The following is a 20,385-nucleotide window of genomic DNA, read 5'->3' as shown; positions in this document are numbered from 1 at the left end:
TGGCATCTGAGCCAATTCATAAACAATTTGAGAAAATTAGAAATGAAGACAGGGGGACCTGTTGACTATGGGAACAGCATCAACAAGACAACAAGGTCAGGAAAGCTTGGGGTGAAAGGAGGGTGCAAAATACCAGATTTAACCTAAGATAATTTAACGTCCATTTGATCAATCTACAAAATTTGTTAAAGCAGGTGATCATAAAAACCTGAAGATTTCACCCAAAATATACAGATGTAGAATCGTCCTCAACATTTTGACCTAAAACCAAGTCCTCTCCTTCGAGTATGGACTCACTAATTGGAACGCTAACAGTATCACTCTCGTATAAAGCATTATCCAGAATATCCAGCCCCAGTTTCTTTAAAGTGAGAGGAGAATTAAAAGACTCTCATGAAGCAATCTAAGTGCAGAATTTTGGATTTTTACTATTTTCTTCCTATGCTTTATATTGTCCTGCCCAATTTCAGCAAGAATTTTTAAATGACAAGTACAGTTGGGAACACAACCAAACCTTGGACAGCGTATACCACCTCAACAAGAGAAAGCAGAAGTTGCATGCACACGCCAAGTGTGAATTAACGAGGGCGTGGAGAGCTTGTGTTGGTCTGATGAGGCATTTATGCAGAGGTCTGTTTAAAAAGCCTCTACTTCACTCCAGAAGCATAAGATGCGTGTAAGGAAGCAGGGGGGAATAAAATTGTGGCTATGTCGAAGGGGGGCATTTAGAGCTCTGCTAAGGTTTTGTGGTTAGTCTGACGGACAGTGGAATACTTGACTTGGGAAATGACATGCTCTGCAGCTCACTGTAGCCTGGGGAAGATTAATCTAGGAACTGAGTAGGGTGAGCAGGAGTAGGCAGAGACCGAAGTAGGAGTGTGGGTTGTGTAAGGAGCTTCTTCGACAATCTAGATTTAGGTCAGAAATTGCAAACCGGTTTCCAGGAGGCTAAATATGGCTGACAAATATATTTTCTTTGGCTTGCACTGTGTTTTCTAAAATTCAAAATTTAGTTGTCAATGTTTAGAAACCGGGAGACCACGTACAGTTCAATTAAAAACAGAAAACCTGGAAAACAATTCAGCTGGCCTTCTAGCCAGAAGCTCTGCGGTCCCCATCTCTTTCTGTTGTCCTGACACTGAGGCTGATTTGTCTTTTTCTTGCCCACACCACTCACTCATGTATTGTACTCTCCCGAATCTTTGTAGTTATAGAAAAGTTTGTCCATTCGATACAATTGAAAAGATATCTAGGGGAGACAGGAAGTGATGGGGTCAGATGGTTAGATTAGAAGCAAGGAATCTGTGACACATGGGCGGCTCAGTCGGTTAAGCGTCATGATTCCAGGGTCCTGGTATCGAGCCCCGCATCAGGCTCCCTGCTCAGTGGGGGAATCTGCTTGTCCCTCTCCCTTTGCTCCCCCCCACTCATGCACTCGCTCTCTCTCTCTCTCTCTCTCTCTGTCTCTTACTCTCTCTCTCTCAAATAAATAAATAAAAGCTTTAAAAAAATAGAAGCAAGGAATTCTGGCCTGGGAAAATGGCTGAGGAACACAAGCAATATTTCACATTAAGACAGAAGATGAGAACCCCAGGGAAAAGAGCAGAGAGAGGGAAAAGCAGAGAGCAGAGGCTACAACTCGAGGAATGACTCCATTTAGGTTGCTGAAAGAAAAGTTAGAAAAAGAATAGTCAAGAAGGCAGGAGTAGAGTATTTCATAATGGAGAGAGTCTGGTTGCAGACAGCAAATGTTACAAAGAGGTTGGGAAAGACCTACATCGATAAAAACTCTTAGCATTGTTCTTTTAAAAGGTGATCAATGACAAGAACGAACCATGACATTGAGCTGGACAGAAACTAGATGACAGAGGATGAACCAACAAGTAATTGGGTTAGAAGGCTGTGAAGACAGTGAATGGGTGCTACACTTTTCCGAGAAGATGGGTTATGTTAAGAAAAGGGAGAATACAGTAACAGATTCAAGGGGAAATCAGCCAAGAGGAGATTAATACATACAGATATATACAGATATAAGTATTTATGTGTATTCATATATACATACAGATATAGTTATACACGCATATTTAAAACATATAAAATGATGACAGAATTCCCTAAATCTAGGAGTGGAGGCAAGTTATCTTGGAGTATGATTTTGTTATTAAGGAAGCCACTACAGTGGCTCTTTAATTACTAAATGTAACCTTCTGTCCTAGATGTAAAGCAATAACAGGACCTTTTATCAGCTAACAACAGCTGTCCCTGGTAGGGAAAGTTGGGCGCTGTTGCAGGTGAGTTAAGAAACCAGGAAAGTAACACCGATCCCTCTCTTTAGACGCTAAAATTAGTGATTTAAGACCTCTGATGCATTGAGATTGTCCTTAATGAGATCCACTCACAGGACAAGTATGCAAAGGAGATTTCACACAAGGGAAATGGTAGTCTCAACAGATGGTCTTTGCTCAATACCAGAACCCTGCTAGGCATGCAAAGAGGGTTGCTCCAGTGTGAAAATTAGACCATAACTCCTTCTAATTCAGCCATCCCATCATGAAAGGGGTCTTGAAGACAAAAGACTAAGCATGCAAATTACAGCTTAGAAGAACTGTCATCTTGGGAGCTCACATTCTCCTGGCTGAATTAAACACCAGAAGACCTAGACTGGCCTCTTTCCAAAAAATCCCAAGATATTGAAGCCTTGGGACCAGGAACAATATCAGTGCCTTGAACTCAAAGGCAGGATGTCAGTAATGACATTTTGTGACACCAACAGAAGTAACTGAACCTGGGCTGCCTATTAACTTTTCACATTCTCCATTTCTCTTTTCAGGAAGTTTGGAAGCACAACCAACTAAGGCCCCAGCATTCACAGGGAATTTGGGAAGGGAGATGGAGTAAGATCCATGAATGATAGTTTCTTCATGCTAAGTTGAGCAAATCAGAGGCTCAAGAAATTAATTTCAATGTTGAAGACATATGACCTTCTTTTTATTCTATGCTGATAAAGCAGGCCTAACTGGTTAAATTCAAACAAAGAAAAATGGAAAACATTTACAGGCCGGATGGAAGGAATCTGTGCGTAAGTAAAAAAGATGTGAGATGTGGAGAAAACGTGGATTCACATCAGTCAGTACCTTCTTTCAGAGACAGGGGCAGAGNGAAAGAGAGACAGAAATCATTGGGGGTAAAAGAATTGAGGGCATTCCTTTCAGATGCCTTCCATTTCGGTGAAGTAGGAGTCAGAATCACTCCTCGTTGAAAATTGAGGGAGAAATTGAGGTTGGAAAGAGTAGAGATTTCACACAACCATGATGGGGAATCTAACAGGAAACTACTAGGGGGTAGCTTTCTTCTAAGGTACTTAATTTTTGACATTTTTCATAATTTTTCTTATACTTTTTTCCCTTTTTTACTGAGTCCAGCCCTTTACCAATAACAGAGCTGGCAGAGAATAATGAGCTTCTAGAGCGATGTTCCTCAAAGCCTGGTTCCCTGGCTATCTGCGTGAGAATCTCTTGGGGAGCTTTTAAAAAAAAGATTCCTGGACCCCACCCAGACCGATTTGATGGAATTTCTGGGATCTGATGCCTGGGAATCTGCATTTTACAAGTTTCCCAGGTGGTTCTTAGGCAACAAGCCAGCAAGTCTGAAGGCTGTTGTTTTAGAACCGCTGTCTTAGCTCATGTCTAGTCCAGCAAGTCTTATGCATGACTACTCACCCACATCCTGTTTTTAATCAGTGGCTCTGTCTATAGTTTTAAAACTAAAATAAAAGAGTCACACACTGTGGTGAGGAAATGACAACTGTGTCTTCAAGCTAGTTAGGATCAGACTCCTACTCATTATCATCTTCTGTGTTTTACCTATTTAGTTAATAAAAACGCTTTAAAAATTAGCCTAGACATCATTTATTGATGGGCGAGAAGGATAGTTACCATAATTAAGCATAATTATATAATTTTATAGTGTTAAACTGCATTGTCTAGTCCATTAGTTTATCATTCTCCACTCTTTAGCTGAGGTAGTGACGAAGTTGAAAGATACATCAACTCAATTCTGGATATTTGAGGAAGAAGGAATTACAAAATTTCACCCTCCAAACAGCGTAAATAATGTTCCTCTCATTTCCTTGCTGGGACTATGGGTTCATTAGCATTTGGAGATTCGGGTTATAAACAGTTGTGGCAAGAATGGCAAACACTGTCTTCAAACATCCACAGAGAAGGGAAGTGGGTACCGGGCGGTATCTTGTTGCTCATCATTTTGAGCATGGATTTTAGTAATGAATTTATAATCCAAGCAGAATGCTCTCAGGTTATAATCACCAAATTGACACTGTTGTAAAGAAAAGGGAAAGCTTACTTCAAATCTAGGTTATTTGCTTGGATGAACAATTTTGTAATTTCCCTTATCATACATCTCATTTGATGTCATAGCTTAAGTGAAGTTCTCTGCACTCCTTCCCTGGAGGGTTTATGTACAAAGATGATCACATTTCTAACTTCAAACAGAGTTAGGTGGCCCTTGGATAGTCTTTTAAAACATATTATGTATCTTCTTTACTTTAGAATTTATCACACTCTAATATGTGTCTTCTGACACAACTCTAAGTGTTGAAGTGAGGGACTTTTATTTGGTTTCAGTTTCTAACAGTTCCCACTAATTAAAATTGGTCAATTGTTCATTGACTTGTTGGGTGATTGAAGAAACAAATGAAAATCGAACATAAGCACTCTCACGCTTCAAATTCTTGTCCCTTTAATAAATAGTTTCTTCAGCTAGTGGCTACAGGATTATAAGAAGGAAAATTGCCCATGCCACCAAAGGTGAATTAAGTTGTGCACCTACAAAAGGCTAGCAGACAGTCTCACAAAAGACACCACGAAGTGGCATTCCTGATCACGGAGGGAGGATTTAGTTCGTGGTGGATGTCCTCACCGTGGTAGGTTTAGAAACTTGATTCTGCCAGCATCATTATTGTTCCTTGTAATCTGTCTTTTTTGTTGGTTGCTTTTAAAATTTTCTCATTGACTTAAGTGCTCCGTGGTTCCACTATAGTGTGTGAGTGTGGGTTTATTTAGTTTACCCTGCTCATCATAATGTAGTCTTTCTGAGTCTCGTAATTCATGGTGTTTTTTTTTAATTGATTGTGTTAAATTCTCATTCATCAGCTTTTCAAATATAGCATTGCTATATTTATTTTCTGTCTCACTTGATGTATATTGGATGTTTTCATCCTCTCCTCCTTGTTTGTAACCTGTTTTTAATACTTTTGCTCTTTCTTTTCCTTCTCTCTACGTTCAGGTAATCTGCTAGATCTTTTAGTCCACAGATTCTCCGTATGTACGTTGGATGTGCTGTTCCTCCCATCTGGAAGACTTCATTTCAATGACAATGTTTTTAGAATAAAAATGTGTTTATATTTATTTAAATCTTCCAGGTTAATCTTGATATTTTAAAAATTCCACTGTGGTTTCTAGTCCCTTATTTTATCCTCTTTAATCAACTTCCATGTACTTTTTTAACAATTTATTTATTTATTTTAGAGAGAGCGAGACAGCAGGTGCATGTGGGTGAGCAGGGGGAGAGACAGAGAGATCTCCAGCAGACTCCCCACTCAACATCGAGCCTAAGGCAGGGCTCATTCCCCCAACCTTGAGATCAAAACCTGAGCTGAAACCAGGAGTCAGAAGCTCAATCACCCAAGCCACCCAGGTGCCACCCCCTCTACCCCGCCATGAACTTTTTTTTAATAAACTTTATTTTTTGAACAATTTTGGATCTACAGAGACGTTCTAGAGATACTTCAGAGTTCCCATATTCCCTGCATCCAGTCTCCCTTATTAGGGTCATCTTATGTTATTACGGTACATTTGCTACAGTTAATGAATAAATACGGATACATTCCTACTAACTGAAGTCCATGATCTATTCAGAATTTCTCTTTACTTTGTGTCCTTTTCTTGTTCCAGGGTGCCATCCAAGATACTACATTACATTTAGTCATCATGCCCACTTTGGCTTCTCTTGGCTGTGACAGCTTCTCAGACTTTAGTTGTTTTTAAGGACCTTGACCATGTTGAAAAGTACAGTTGGTATTTTGTAAAATGTCTTTTAACTGGGATTTGTCTGATGTTTTTCTCATTATTAGACTCAGGCTATGGGTTTAAGGGGGAAGACCACAAATGGCCCTTCTGGCTACGTCATATCAAGCATACATAAAATCAGCATGACCGGTCACTACTGATACTGCTCTTGATCACCTGATTGGATAGTGTTGGTCGGGTATCTCTGCTGTAGAGTTACTTTTTTTCTCCCTTTTCTTTGCAGTACTCTTTGGAAGGAAGTAACCATGCTTAAGGAGTGAGGTGTTATGCTCCACCTCCTTGAGACTGGAATATCTTACATAAGGTACTTGGAGTTCCTCTGCACAGATTCCTCTCTTCACTCCATTTATTATTTATTTTATAGTACATATTATATAATAAATAAGTATAGTAAATATTCATCTATTTATGTCAGTATATGACCCATCCATGGATATTTATTTTATATCTTTGGCTATAGTCTATTACTTTTACTTAATTTGTTGCTCCAACTTCCGTATTTGGCCATTGATTAGAGTCTCATTCAATTGACTTCGGTCTCCCTTTGATATATCCCCCTTATTGTGAGGTTTTGTTTTATATTTTAAATACTTCTTTAAATTCTGGCATTGCAAAATAATCCAGGTTCTTGTACATTTCCTGCCGCAGTCCTAGAATCAATCATTTACCCAAGGAATCTTGGTTTCTTTTCCTGGAAATGGTATTAGAAACCAAGATGTGCTATATGCTGACTAACTGAACATAATTAAAAAGAAAAAAGAAAAGGAAAGGAAAGAAAAGAAAACAGAAAAGAAAAAAGAAAAAAAGGAAACCAAGATCTTGGTACTAAGTTTGCTCATTCCTTCTATGTCTTTTCTGCTGACAGCAAATTAATATGTGTATGTATATTAACCTTTGTATATAACATATCTGTAAATAGTTTTCTATGTAACTATCTGTATCTATATTAAGCTAATACTGAGTGCATATTGATGTCTCTATCTCTAACCCATTTCCACCTGGATCATCCTAGCCTTTTCCCTTACTTATCTGTAAACTACCACTCCAAAAGAAAACACCCTGGCCCCCATCATCAGTCAGTCATTTATTAATAGTTCTTTCCAATATATATATATATATATGGCACTATCAGAATGGTTAACAGCTACCCCCATGGGAAACTGTACTATAATATTATGTATGGTTTCTTCTGCTTTTAAGTTACAAACTCTAATCATTTCTAAAGTCCTTCTATTATCTTAAGTAGGCTGTTTCATACATTAGTAATACATTGAGAGTGTCTTGTCCCATTCTTCATTCAATCCTGGCTTTAACAATAGTTTTCTAATAGTTCCAGATGCTAGTTCCAGATCCAGTCCAAGATTAAGGTTCCACAGGGCTTGGTTTCTGGGGAGAGCTCTCTTCCTGGCTTGCAGATGGCAGCTTTGTCCCCAGATGGTCATTCCTACCCCTCTCCCCACCCCACGGCTCTGCTGCTGGGCAGTCAGCCTCCAGAACTGTGAGGAAATAAATTTCTGTTGTTTAAGCCACTCAGTCTGCAGTGTTTTATCTCCGTAGACCAAGCAGACTTAGACAACTCTGTAGAACTCACCAGGGCTCCATCTATTCAACTTTCACCAAACACACATCATTCCATCCTACCCCCAGACCCCCAGGAACCACTGGTCTATTTACTATTGCTATAGTATTGCCTCTTCCAGAATGTCATGTCAATGGAATCCTATAATAATAACCCTTTCCAATATCTTCTTTAACTTAGCAACTTTTATTTAAGATTCATCATGTCTTTTCCTGTGTTGATAGCTCATTTGTTTAGACCTGAATCATATTCCATTATTGGATATACCACAGTTTATCCATTAACCTATTGAAGGACATTTCAGTTGCTTCTAATTTTTGGTGATTATGAATAAAGCTGCTACAAACATCTGTGTGTGGGTTTTTGTGTGAACATAAGTTTTCAATCAGTTGGGTTAATACCTAGGAGCACAATTGCTGAACATATGGTAAAGCTATCTTTAGCTTTGTAAAAAAAAAAAAAAAAAAAAACCAAACTCTCTTCCAAAGTGGCTGTACTATTTAGCATTCCTACCAGCGATGCAAAAGCGTGTCTGTTGCTCCACGTCCTTGCTATGAATTGACATTGTCAGTTTTTTGGATTTCAGTCATCCTAACAGCCATATAGTGGTATCTCATTGTTGTTTTAATTTGCAAATCCCTGGGGCGCCTGGGTGGCTTAGTCGTTAAGCGTCTGCCTTTGGCTCAGGGCTTGATCCTGGAGTTCTGGGATTGAGCCCCACTTCAAGCTTCCCCGCTGGGAGCCTGCTTCTTCCTCTCCGACTCCCCCTGCTTGTGTTCCCTCTCTCTCTGGCTATCTCTCTCTCCGTCAAATAAATAAATAAAATCTTAAAAAAAAATAATTTGCAAATCCCAAATGACAAATGATACTACATTCTTTCAATGCACTTATTTGCCATCTATGTATTATCTTTGGAGAGGTGTCTGTTCAGATGTTCTGAACATGTTCTAATTACATTGCTTGTGTTCTTATTTTTGAATTTTAAAAGTTCTTTTTATATTTTGCACACAAGTCCTTTTTCAAATATGTTTTTGCAAATATTTTCTCTCAGTCTATGCTTTTTCTTTTGATTTTATTTACAGTATCTTCCCCAAGGCAGAAGTTTTTAATTTTATCCTTTTATTGTACCTAAAAGTACATCACCAAACCCAGTATTCAATAACCAAACTGATTTTGATTTCTCCCATGTTATCTTCCAGAAGTTTTATACTTTCATGTTTTATATATAGGTCTATAATTTGTGAAATGTGTAAGGTCTTGCATATGGATGTCCAATTGTTCAAGAACCATTTTTGAAAACTCTGTCCTTTCTCCATTTAACTGCCTTTACTCCTTTATCAAAGGTCAGTGGCTATATTTGTATGGGTCGATTTCTGGGCACTCTATTCTGTTCTGTTCATCTATGCTGTTCTTTTGCCAACACCATGCTGTCTTAATTACTGTAGACTTATAGAAAGTCAAGAAATTGAGTATTGTGATTCCTCCAACTTTCTCCTCCTCCTTTTCCTCCCTCTCCTCCTCATTCTCCTTCTCCTTCCTCGCTTTGGCTATTCTAGGTCTTTTGTCTTTCCATATAAACTCTAGAATCAGTTTGTCAAGGTCTACAAAATAGTTTACTGGAATCTTGATTGGGATTCACTAAATGTATAGATTAAGAAGTCACATCTTAACACTATTAAGTCTTCCAATCCATGAATACAGAACATCTCTCTATTTATTTAGATTTTCTTGGACAGAGTTTTGGAGTTTGTCACATATAGATACTGTACATATTTAATCAGGTTTATATTTAAGTATTTCATTTTGGGGGTACTATCATAAAGTTACTATTTGTTTAATTTCAAATCCCAGTTGTTCGTTGCTTGTACATAAAAAATCGCAGTTGTTCATTGCTTGCATAGTTCTTTGTATTCTATGACCTTGCTATACGCACTTATAAGTTCCAGGATTTTTGTTGTTGTTGATTCTTCATGATTTTCCAGATAGACAATCGTGTCATCAGCAAACAAAAACAGTTTCATTTCTTCCTTCTCACTTTGTATACCTTTTGTTTCCTTTCCCTGTCTTAGTACACGGGCTAAAACTTTCAGTACAATGGTAAATAAAAGTGGTGAGAGGATATCCTAGGTTTGTACACGATCTTGGGGGGAAAGCAGCCAGTTTCTCACCATTATGATATTTGCATATGTTCTTTATTGAGTTGCACATGTTTTTTGCATATGTTCTTTATTTATCCCCTAGTCCTAAGAAATACTTGTCTATATTCTTTCAAACTGCTTTATTTTCTCTAGGACTGATAATTCTGGTATTTGTGCTACCTCCTCATTTTTGCTCACGGTTGATCATTTCCTTTTGTGCTTTGTAGCTTTGATTATGAGAATTTTTTTTTTTGTTTTTCCGTGGAATTCCTATCCTGTGCTCATAAAAATCTACCCACATAAAAGTGAAAAATATCATCATGCCAATCACTAATTCACTTAAATACACTCAAATTCCCTGAGAAGAATTTTAAGGCAAGTAAGTTGCTCACACTTTTTCTTTTGAAATTTCCTATCATTTCATGCACTTGAGGGACAACGTCAGGAGATAGAAACAGACCTGGATTCAGTTTCCTACTCGGCATTTTGGCTAGTTATACGATGTTTGGCCAGGTTCTTTAAGTTCAGAGATTTTACTACTTTTCTATTAAAAAATATAACATTCACGATTTATATTTACTCAAAGGAGTTTAGAAAAGACTCAATATACTATCAAGTTTGTGAACTCCTTGAATGATGTTGTGAACAGATCCTAAGATAATTCCTTGATCCCTACCTCCTCATGTTCATGCCTTGCATAATCCCTGCTCCTTGAGTGTGGATGGATCCTATGACTTGTGTCTAACAAATGTCGTATGGCATAGTTGGTAGGATGTTACCTGTGTAGTTATTTTCTCCTACATGGCAAAGATGAGAAGATGTCGCTCTTGTGGTTACGTTGCATTATTTAAGACTGTCTTGCTTACAGGCTCTCTCTTTCCATTGCTGGCTTTTACTAAGCAAGCTGCCATGAATTCTATGGCACAAGGAAATGGTTCTGACAACCTGAGGGAGCTTAGTAGTGTATCTTTCCCCAGGCAAGCCTGCAGGGGAGAACTCAGTGCTGGGTGATGCCTTGATTGCAGCCTCGTGAGCCCCTGAGCAGACCTAGCTAAGATTTGCCCCGACATCTGACCCACAGAAACTTTGAGGTAATAAATGTATTTTAAACCTCTAAGTATGTAGTAATTTGTTAAACATCAGAAAGCTAATACAAGTGCAAAGCCTCAATTAAGTAGGCCATGCCTTTTAAAATCCTCAAAGAGGTCGGTATCAAGACATCGCCCCAGATTTTTTAAAAATCTGCCTTGAAAACAATCATTTCATTTAAAGTAGGTAAGTAAAGAGATAGAGACTGAGAGAGAGATGGGGAGGGGGAGAGAAAGGGAGAGAAGAGAGCTCTGACACTGAAAAAGCGCATTCTTAATTTCAGAAAAGTATCGATTTTTTTATTGCCCATATTTTTGTAAGGAAATGGCTATAAAGTACCAATAATCTTGTGATCTGAGGGGTTCAATATAGTTCTTATGTAATATTTACTATACGTAGATTATATACACCATAAATACTTAGACTATACGATCAGGACACACAAAACAACACCCAAGCTTGATTTCTTCAGTTCCAACTAGGATTTTTAATACTGTTTGTACATGCAACGAAGATATAAAAGTACAGCAAAGTAGAATGTGACAAATAAAAGATCATTTCAAAAAATAGAGTACCAACCTGTTTGACATGGTAGGTGGTGTTCCTTTAGCCACAGGACAGAGTAGTTCTCAATACGCTTGATTTGAATTTGGTTTATCAATGCCATACTACAAAAATGCATTTTCATAACCAATTGTCAAATTAATGAAATCCACCAATATCACATATTTGACAATCTGGGGGTAAGCAAAAAACAAAACACTTCACTTTTCAATTCTTTTCCCAGTAAGTTACATCAAAGTGAGTCATTGTGCCCCAGAAGATTAGAGAAATGAAATCTTCTAAAGCCCCATTGAGGTCAGATAGTCTGAAAAGCTGTGCTGTGAGAAATTTGCCCACATTTCCACTAAACAATAGTTTTCTTATAACTTGTGAACACACAAAACATCACATACCCTTCCTTCCTGTACTTTGGTTAAAAACTGCTTTTTTTTTTTTCCCAGAACATCTCAAACTCTTGCCTCTAATTCTTCTTACCTCAGACTACAGTGAAACTTGCTCTGTCCCTTCCCTGCACCTTTTTGGGGTTGATATTTACTGTAAGGAGGAAGAATTACACTATATTTAAGGCTTCAAGCCATGAGAAAGGCAAATGACCTATAATCTGCTTTCCCAGATGACTTGTGGAAGTTCTCGAAACACTGATCATGTTGTAGAAGAACTTAAAGTCATCTTTCCTCAAATAAATGGGGCAATTTCTTTCCCCTGATTTGGCAAAATGGGAATAACAAGATATATTGCATTCATGGAAGCAGATCTTTGACATGACAACTCTAGTCTACGATGGGAAATAAGTATTGTGTCAGTCCAATCACAACTTGGACTTGCGAGCCTTTTTTGTAATGTTAACCATGCAGTTATTAATGTGCCGATATTTGAAAACTTGCTTGTGGAAGCCAAGAGAAAGACTCATTCTAAATGTCTGTTTGTTCTCTTATTAAAACCAAAGACAATTTTTATCCATGCGGTATCTACAGTTGTGTGTTTTAAGTATTCCATGAGGGGTGGGGGGTTTGGGAGGGGTGGGGGGAGGTCCTGTGGGGATGACCTCACACAACCAGCGAAAGAGTAAACAATATCTAGAGTGATTGAGACTAGGCCAGAGCCAGAAAGAATTGGCTTCCAATTTCATCCTGCCACTGGCCATGGGAATTTCTCCGAATTCCTGCTCCTTATCTGTAAGGCCAACACCTCTCTAACGCGGTTCTTCCCGGATCACATGGAAAGCATCTTTAACCTGCTAGATATTCGGTAAATGGTAGACAGCATTGTTATTGCTCCTGCGAAACACTGCACACTGCTTTTCAAATGAATGATTCCCAAGCAGAGCCCCCTGGATAATCTGGGATTCAAAAAATTAATAGAAAGCAGGTTCCAATTAGAAATCTTTTTATATTTTATTTTAATATTCATTTCTTACCCTACAAGCTTCCTTACTCTCCCCTTTTTTTCTTAAAATGACTCATTTTTTACTCAATTTATTTAAGTGTGGTTACACTCAAAGTCACCTATCAAATGTCTCTATTTCTCCCAAACACACACACACACACACACACACACACACACACAGCTTTAAATCAATAAGGACTATTTATTACATTGTCTGCATTATCTACTCTAGAATACAGGCCATGAGCAGCTGTATCACCAGAACAAAGTCATGGACTTGAATGGGTACTGAATAAAACTGTGATTGGAAGGCCAGAAGTAATGTGATACCAACATAACCAAGAGATAAATGAGTGCCGAGGCAATAATTGTTTGGAATACATAATTTAAAGTGAGGAGTAATGTGAAAAAAATCTACAGGAAGAAAATCCTTTTCCTGGCTCTAATTTTTCAAATTTCAGACATTTGCACCAAAAACAATTCCAAAGCCGTATGCAGGATCTTGAGAATTCTAGACTTGCCATCGATGTTTAGGCAGAACAAAAACGGAATCGAGTAAGAACGACATTCTCAGCCATTTTGCTTAGGCTGTCTGTGAAAAAGCCCTAATCATAATCTTGCTCAACACCCACCTTGGACAATACGTTCCCATGGATCCCAAACCCTCATATTGAATCTTATACTTCCTGCTTTATTGTTGCTGCGGATGTGAAACGAAGCTGATGATCCTGTTTGTTTATAATCCTTCCCAGATGTAAACAGAAACATTCAAAATGACTTATTACTAAGCCTCTCCGGAGGCTGCTAATCTTAAGCAAGGTTTTATGACCTATCAATGAACCGAGGGAAGGTATCCCAAACAATTATATTCCATCACTCTTTTCCTTACACTTGACTCTGAAAAGTCCTCAATTTTTCACATAATCTAGAAAATAAATATTACCCTTGCCTTCCCAGGTAGCATTAGAATGAGCAGGAATGAGCATTGGTTATATTATCCAACTTATTACTTAATTCCTCTACTTTCTGTTGATAACCTGAGCTTTTCTGGTTAAAAAAATGATTTAAGAAGCAAAACTTATGATACAAAAATTTAAATAAAGGTCACTATCGTCATGGGATGGGGTTTCAGTTTTGCAATCCATCTGCAATTACCCACCAGGCTGGGTGGAGTTAGTCTAAACAAGTCTAGAGATATTTACGAAATAAGCGAATACAAAAGGTCAGGACAACCCATCAAAAGCGACTCTCTTCCTCTTCCACTGCACGGTGAAGGCCAGGGATGAATTTTAAGAGTTGTTTCCGAACACTTCCCCTTCTGCTTTTCCGGGGCAGGGTCCCAAACATGTTTGAGAAGTTGCCCTCCCACATGGGGGACATGGACCCACTGCTGGCACTACTAACACTTCGGTTCCTCCTCGAAGAAGACCTCTTCAGGAAATCATCCCCATCCTTGGGGACAAAGCACTCATCATCTGTGCTCGTCTGTCGGCTGAAGCCTCCCCTGCTTGAGTCCTCAGACACACAGGTCTGGTAGCTGTCCTCGCTGTCCATCGTCATGGAGCTCAGACAGCTGCTCTCACTGGACAGTCGATTCCGGTCCAGGAGGGCTGCGCCCGGCCCGGGCAGGGTTCCAAACAAAACCGACTCGTCTACGTCCATGTTTTCCAAACTTGGGCAGTTACCTGTGTCACCTAGAATGCAGAAAACAAAGTCTACTGTGGAACGGATATGAGCATCACACCCTATAAGCAAATACAACAAAATTTCTCTTCGAAGGGTACAAGAAAGAAAGAGTAAAGGTGAATAATATTTTTCACTGAGCTTCGCCAGTATGAGTAAGACTATGAGGCCATTTGATAAACCTTGAAGTGGTGTTTCCCAAACTATTGTTCACGGACTAGCTTCCATGTAATTGTTCCATGGTCATGGAAACAGTCACGCTAAATTAAATACATGTAAATAGATTCTTCACATAAGAAGAGTCAAGTCATCTGAGAGTAAGCTGGTGTGACTTGTCAATCTCCAAAAGTATCATTTCTTAAACTGAAGTGGCCCTGCAACCTTTTATTAAAGTTCTCACAGAAACGGCATGCTAAAGAATACACTTGGGGAAAAAAATAAAGAATATACTTGAGAAAATGCCATCTTACAGGCTTCCTCCATTAAGTTCCTCTGATTTTCAATCACTGTATTTTTTTATCAGTTACTGTACCTTTTACATAATTATAAAATTATTACAACATCGCTCTAATTGTATGGGAAACAGTCATATAACCTGCACCTGTGGGCTGATTACAGAGAATTCACCGGTGTTTAAAACAGAAAGGATATCTTCTAGCCTCAATATTCCATGTTTCTTCCTAGAATACTTTAATACTTAAATGTTCTGGAACAGTACCCTACCCAGAAAACATCCCTGTTCTCAAATAAGTAACGATTTATTTGTAGAAGTTGAGTTTTATCTGCTTAGCTGAATTTTTTTATCAACATTTCATAACCTGTGTCAGGGCTCTCCAAACTCAACTTTTAATCGCACACCAACAACCTGTCCCTACCCCACCCGCTTGTGTATTATCTGAACTGGCTGGTATGCTACTAAACGGAAGGGGATTATTTGTTATACCAGACTGAGAACAACATAGTTAGAAGGTGACTTCGCTTCAGGAAAAGTAATAGAACATTGCACACTCAGAAATGGTTTGATTTTGTGCTGATTATTTCTCTACTGTTTCTCTCCTTTGTCCTTGATTAGCAATACAAAAAGAGACCTTGATTTTCCACTTAATCTGCAAGGTTGAATATGGCCAGCTCCGCACTGACTAGTCAGAATGCTTTCCTTCTTACTAATAAAACCTACTTTACTTCATCTGGCAACGAGTTGATGAATTTCTTTTGATTGGAAAGCAATTGAGAATCTCATGCCCTGTGTATTTATTCTAGGTCTAGAAAAAGTAAACTACAGAACTCCTTCAATCTCTCAAAAAAATGTGTACAACAATGGCTTTAATGAGGAGTCATTCACCTTAATCCCGAACTAAAGACCTTGTCTATACAAGCTATTCTTACAGAACCCCAGGACTGCCTATACATATTAGGTTAAACCCCATCTCCACTCCAGAATGTTCAAGAAGTGGAGGCAAAAGTTTCCCAAACACCCTCAAGTCTACAGAAATCCAGGAGTGGCTGGATTTTATACCTCTGTCCTGCTAGGAAATTTCAGACCCCCCAAAAATCTACTAAGAATTTTTTTAGCATATTAATTTAAAAACATACAAAAGAGAAGTAACTTATACAGAAGTTTCATTTAAAAAAACAGAATTTCAACACAAACCTTTAAGCCATATATTAGTGCTTAATTATGAATTAAATGTATCTTTTTCTCCTGTAAATAATTACTTGAAACAAACATTCTAAGTCATAAATAGAGACTTTAGTTCAGTGTTCTCTTAAGAAGCCATAACCTACATTTCACACCCACATAGCTAGTGGTTTCAGAGAATTATTTGTATAAACAAGTTCATTCTCAGGTTACACCAGTCACATAGCAAATGTCAGATCAACAAATTTTTATTTTATTTTTTTAAGCAGGCTCCATACCCAGCATGGAGCCTGACGCGGGGCTCGAGCCCGTGACCCTGAGATCAAGACCTGAACCGAATCAAGAGTCAGACACTCAACCAACTGATCAACCCAGGCATCCCCAAATCAACAAATTTTAAAATCAACCATTCCCTTCAGAATTCACACAATAGCAAGAGCCATGCCTTTACTGTTAGAATGATCATTGGTATTTCTATCTTGGGTTTGCAGACCATGAAAAGGCATTTCTCTGCCTCCACATAACTTGTGTGATATGAACAAACAATAGGAGCTCTACCCAAGAAGCATGCTACCGTTCCAGCCTCAATAATTTCGGAGGACTACGCAATCCCTGAGCCACAAACATTCTCAGAAATTTAATTCATCTATTGTAGTAGTAGGAAAATCAGGCTATCATTCCCACTGTTCTTCTAAAATCTCCAGGTGCCTCTTGCAAGTGTGTGTACACATGCGAGTGCATGCGTGTTCTAGTGTGCATATGTGTTATACATATGGAGGAGGGGATGTGACTTGACCTACTCACACTCCGAAAACATAAGTCACTCCAAAGGTCATGCCAAAACACACAGACTAGTACTCTCGATCCATGCTAGACAATTTTTCTTATAATGATGATAATCTTACAACAACTTAGAAGCAGAAACACCAAAAAGATGAATGTTAGTGTGGTTTCTGAACAGGAAATCACATTTACCATGAAGCAGACGCTGTTCCTGTAACTGCAGAGATCTGAACTCCACCCATTTTTTCTTTAAGGTTTGCTGATAAAAAAAAAAAAAAAAAGTGTTAATAATTGGGAATCCCCAGTGAAGACAGCAATTTACTTCTAGGTGATGAGCTTTGTCATTGATTTTTTTCCTTTATTTCTAGCACTTAACAACCTCTCCCATTCATTGGAAAGATTATTTTCTACACAAAAGGGAGATCCTGGGAATACTATTTTCTCAAGAAATAACCTAGTAGCACCAAGAAGTTGAAACAATGACATTGTTTCAATAGAAACAACAGACAATGGAAACCATGACATTTACTTATTTGTATATTTTTTAAAATATTAGAGAACCAGATTGTTTGGGTTTGTGTCCATTTACTAGTTGTTGAGGCAAGGATTTACACTCTAGGCTTCCTCCCCTCCCCCGCCATGTGTAGGATGAAGGAAACAATAGAATTGAAACCCTGGCATCGTCCTGAGAATTAGGAGAGTCAGTAGATGTAAAACGTTCAGAACAGTGACTAGAGCTTAGTAAAGGTTCAGCAAATACCATCATTCTATAAGCCTGGGGCACTAAAGCTGCGTTTATTGCTGCACACCTATGTATTTTTCACAGCAAAAAGGGGAAGCCAGCCTGTCTGAAAGGCTTCCTTGGAGGGCTAAACTTAGAACACTGCTAAGCACCCTGACTTCTTAACTGCTTCCTTCCTCCGCTGCCCAGCACATGCGAAGAGTGGCCCAGGGTGGCAATGAAGGGGCTGCTGTCACAGTCAAGACTGCTCATGAGGCCGGGCCCAGCCCATCAAAGGGACTGAGGTGATGAGAAACAAAGCAACTGGGCAGAGGCCATCTGTCAAGGACAGCTGGTGGCTCTTTCTCCCTCCTACCTTTTGGCCCTTACCCTGTCCCTTTCCCTGCCTACTCCGATCCCCACAGCAAGCCCAGCAAGCTCAGTTTTGCCTATGGACACTTAATCCCACAGAAAGGCAGTCTATTAGAAACAAGCACTGCCTTGTAAGAAGCAGTCTGGGAAAGGCAGATGCAGGCTAAAAAGGAAAAGGGGAAAAAATACATTTGGAAGAGAAAAGCCTAAAGAAAAGAAAATCATAAAATTATAAGAATATCATCAAATGCTTAAGGGAAGAAAGGCTGCTTCCTCAGTTTGGAGGCTGAACAAATCACTGGGCGGGATTTTCCGAGCCTTGATCACAGTAACATTTAGCATCAATCTGTATGGTTACCTATATAAGATGCAAGCACTAAATCAAAGCCATAACATGCGTGGCTCAGTTAATTTCTTGTTCTTTCTGCCCTATAGGATAGTCAGCATGGCTACGAGACTGCTGGGCTATCTGAGTCACAGCTCCCTTTATCTGTGCCAACTGTGGTCTTATGAAGGTCAGAGTTAAGGGCCCACAGAGAACAGAACGAGCAGGGGCCCCTTCCTTCTCTCTTAAAGGGATCTATCTCCTGCAAGAGAATAGAGTCCAGGAGAGGAGCCTAAGGATAGGTTGACAGTCAAAACTAAATACAGAGAGAAGAGGAAATTGTGTTTTTGCACACACTATTCAGAAATACAAAGTCAGGCTTTGCCAGATAGCTAATTTTTGTGAAAGTAAAGGTTTTAAAATATCTAATCTGTTGACTTGGCCCAGTCATCTAAGTACGTCATCACTTAAACCAAGAAAACACCAGGGTAAAGAGCAGATGTGCCAAAGTGACTAAGAGTTTTTAGTCTCTATCTCAGCTTCCCCATTTTCCTCACAATCTGTTTCTGCTTGTTATTAACACTACAGTTGTATATTTGGACAAATAAGACCTCTCAGCATTAGAAGAAAATTAGAGCATTTGGGAGGTCTAACCATACCGTGTCCTATCACCTCATTGTACCTAGCTCAGATCCTGGTATACAGCAGCTGTTCAGTCAATATTGGTTGAATGAATATATCAAAGAATGGCTTCCTGAAATAAAACTCAACTATCACAGATGGATATTTTGAGTTGGATATATTTCCAATGTTTTCAATATACATGAGACATATAGCTACACATTTCCATCTTTACTACTTTTACAGTGCTTTCATGGATAACATGCTGTTTAATTTTCCTAACAGTCCTACAAAGTTCCAGATTAGAAGATAAAGGTGCAATGTAGCAAAATATTTCCCAAGGGCTACAAACCCAGTAAAAAGCAGAACTAGATTGAAAAGTAGCTTCTCCAGCTAGCACACTGGATGTGCTGTTTTCATGTTAAACATCTGAATTATAAGTCATAAGAAAGGGAATCCCTGAAAACCATGGCTCAGAAGGGACCCCTGTTTCTAAAGAAGAACCTGTGGTTTAATGGAGTCCTTGAAAGATGAATATACACTTACATAGGACACACAAATTAATGTTATTGTGTGAAGGGGAAGCCAACTTGACCCTGGCTATAGGTGAGATCCAGACATTTCTGGCTCAAGAGGTGAACTGGAAATCACATAATTTCAAGATTAGAACAGGAAAAGAAATGCAAAAAGATAAGTAAGAATGAACCCAAAGATCTGCCAGACCTGGAGAAGCAGAAACAGGTAGCTAGGAATTTGGATCCTGTGGCAATATATAGTTTAAATGCGCTTATATATCTGAGGCAGAGGACAGAGACACGTCTCCAGCGTGAACCTTGGCTAAGCTCTACTACCATGAAAAGTAGGGTGAGAAAAGCTGCTGATGGTGGCTATGGCTCATGTAGAGCTCATGCCTGGAGAGGCAGGAGTACATAAGTGCAGGCTCTGACCTGAGCCAAACAGCACACAAATCCCCTAGGAAGTCAGGCTAGCTGCCAGACCTAGCTCTGGATTGGGAGCCTTGAAAATGCAGGGTGGAGGCAACCCAAGTACAGTACTGAGTGGGAAGGGAAAGACCACCATGCATGGAAAGTGAGCAATATAAACTCCAAAAGGTATCAAAGACAACAAAATTGATAGTCAGTACGTAGATTCTCTCCAAAAAAAAAAAAAAAAGAGAGAGAGAGAGAGAGAAAAGGAAACAGAACAGTGTCCAAAGAAGTCTTTGAAACAAAAATATTTATAATCCTCGGAGGAAGAAATGAAATCAATGTCAATCAGAACAAGAAATCTGAAACAAAGAAATAAAACAACAGATAGACATGAAAAAGAATGATCTGAAAATCAAAAATTAACTCTTAAAACTCAATGGAAACAACTC

The 20,385-nt window shown here is 38.9% G+C and overlaps 1 protein-coding gene across 1 annotated transcript in view; it reads right to left on the bottom strand.

Moving 5' to 3' along the window:
- Positions 1–11,372: 11,372 nt before the first annotated feature.
- LOC103659480 (cytohesin 1 interacting protein) overlaps positions 11,373–20,385 on the bottom strand; it is a 31,069-nt gene continuing 22,056 nt past the window's right edge. Inside the window, exons 7-8 of the mRNA XM_008686995.2 lie at positions 17,161–17,227; positions 11,373–14,557 (exon numbers count right to left, since the gene is read on the bottom strand). Coding sequence (XP_008685217.1) covers positions 14,100–14,557; positions 17,161–17,227 — 525 coding nt within the window. The 3' untranslated portion in view covers positions 11,373–14,099. The remainder of the gene's footprint in view (positions 14,558–17,160; positions 17,228–20,385) is intronic.

Source organism: Ursus maritimus, unplaced genomic scaffold, assembly GCF_017311325.1.
Source record: "Ursus maritimus isolate PB19 unplaced genomic scaffold, ASM1731132v1 scaffold_1, whole genome shotgun sequence".
NCBI lineage: Eukaryota > Metazoa > Chordata > Mammalia > Carnivora > Ursidae > Ursus > Ursus maritimus.
This window is presented reverse-complemented; position numbering and strand designations above follow the sequence as displayed.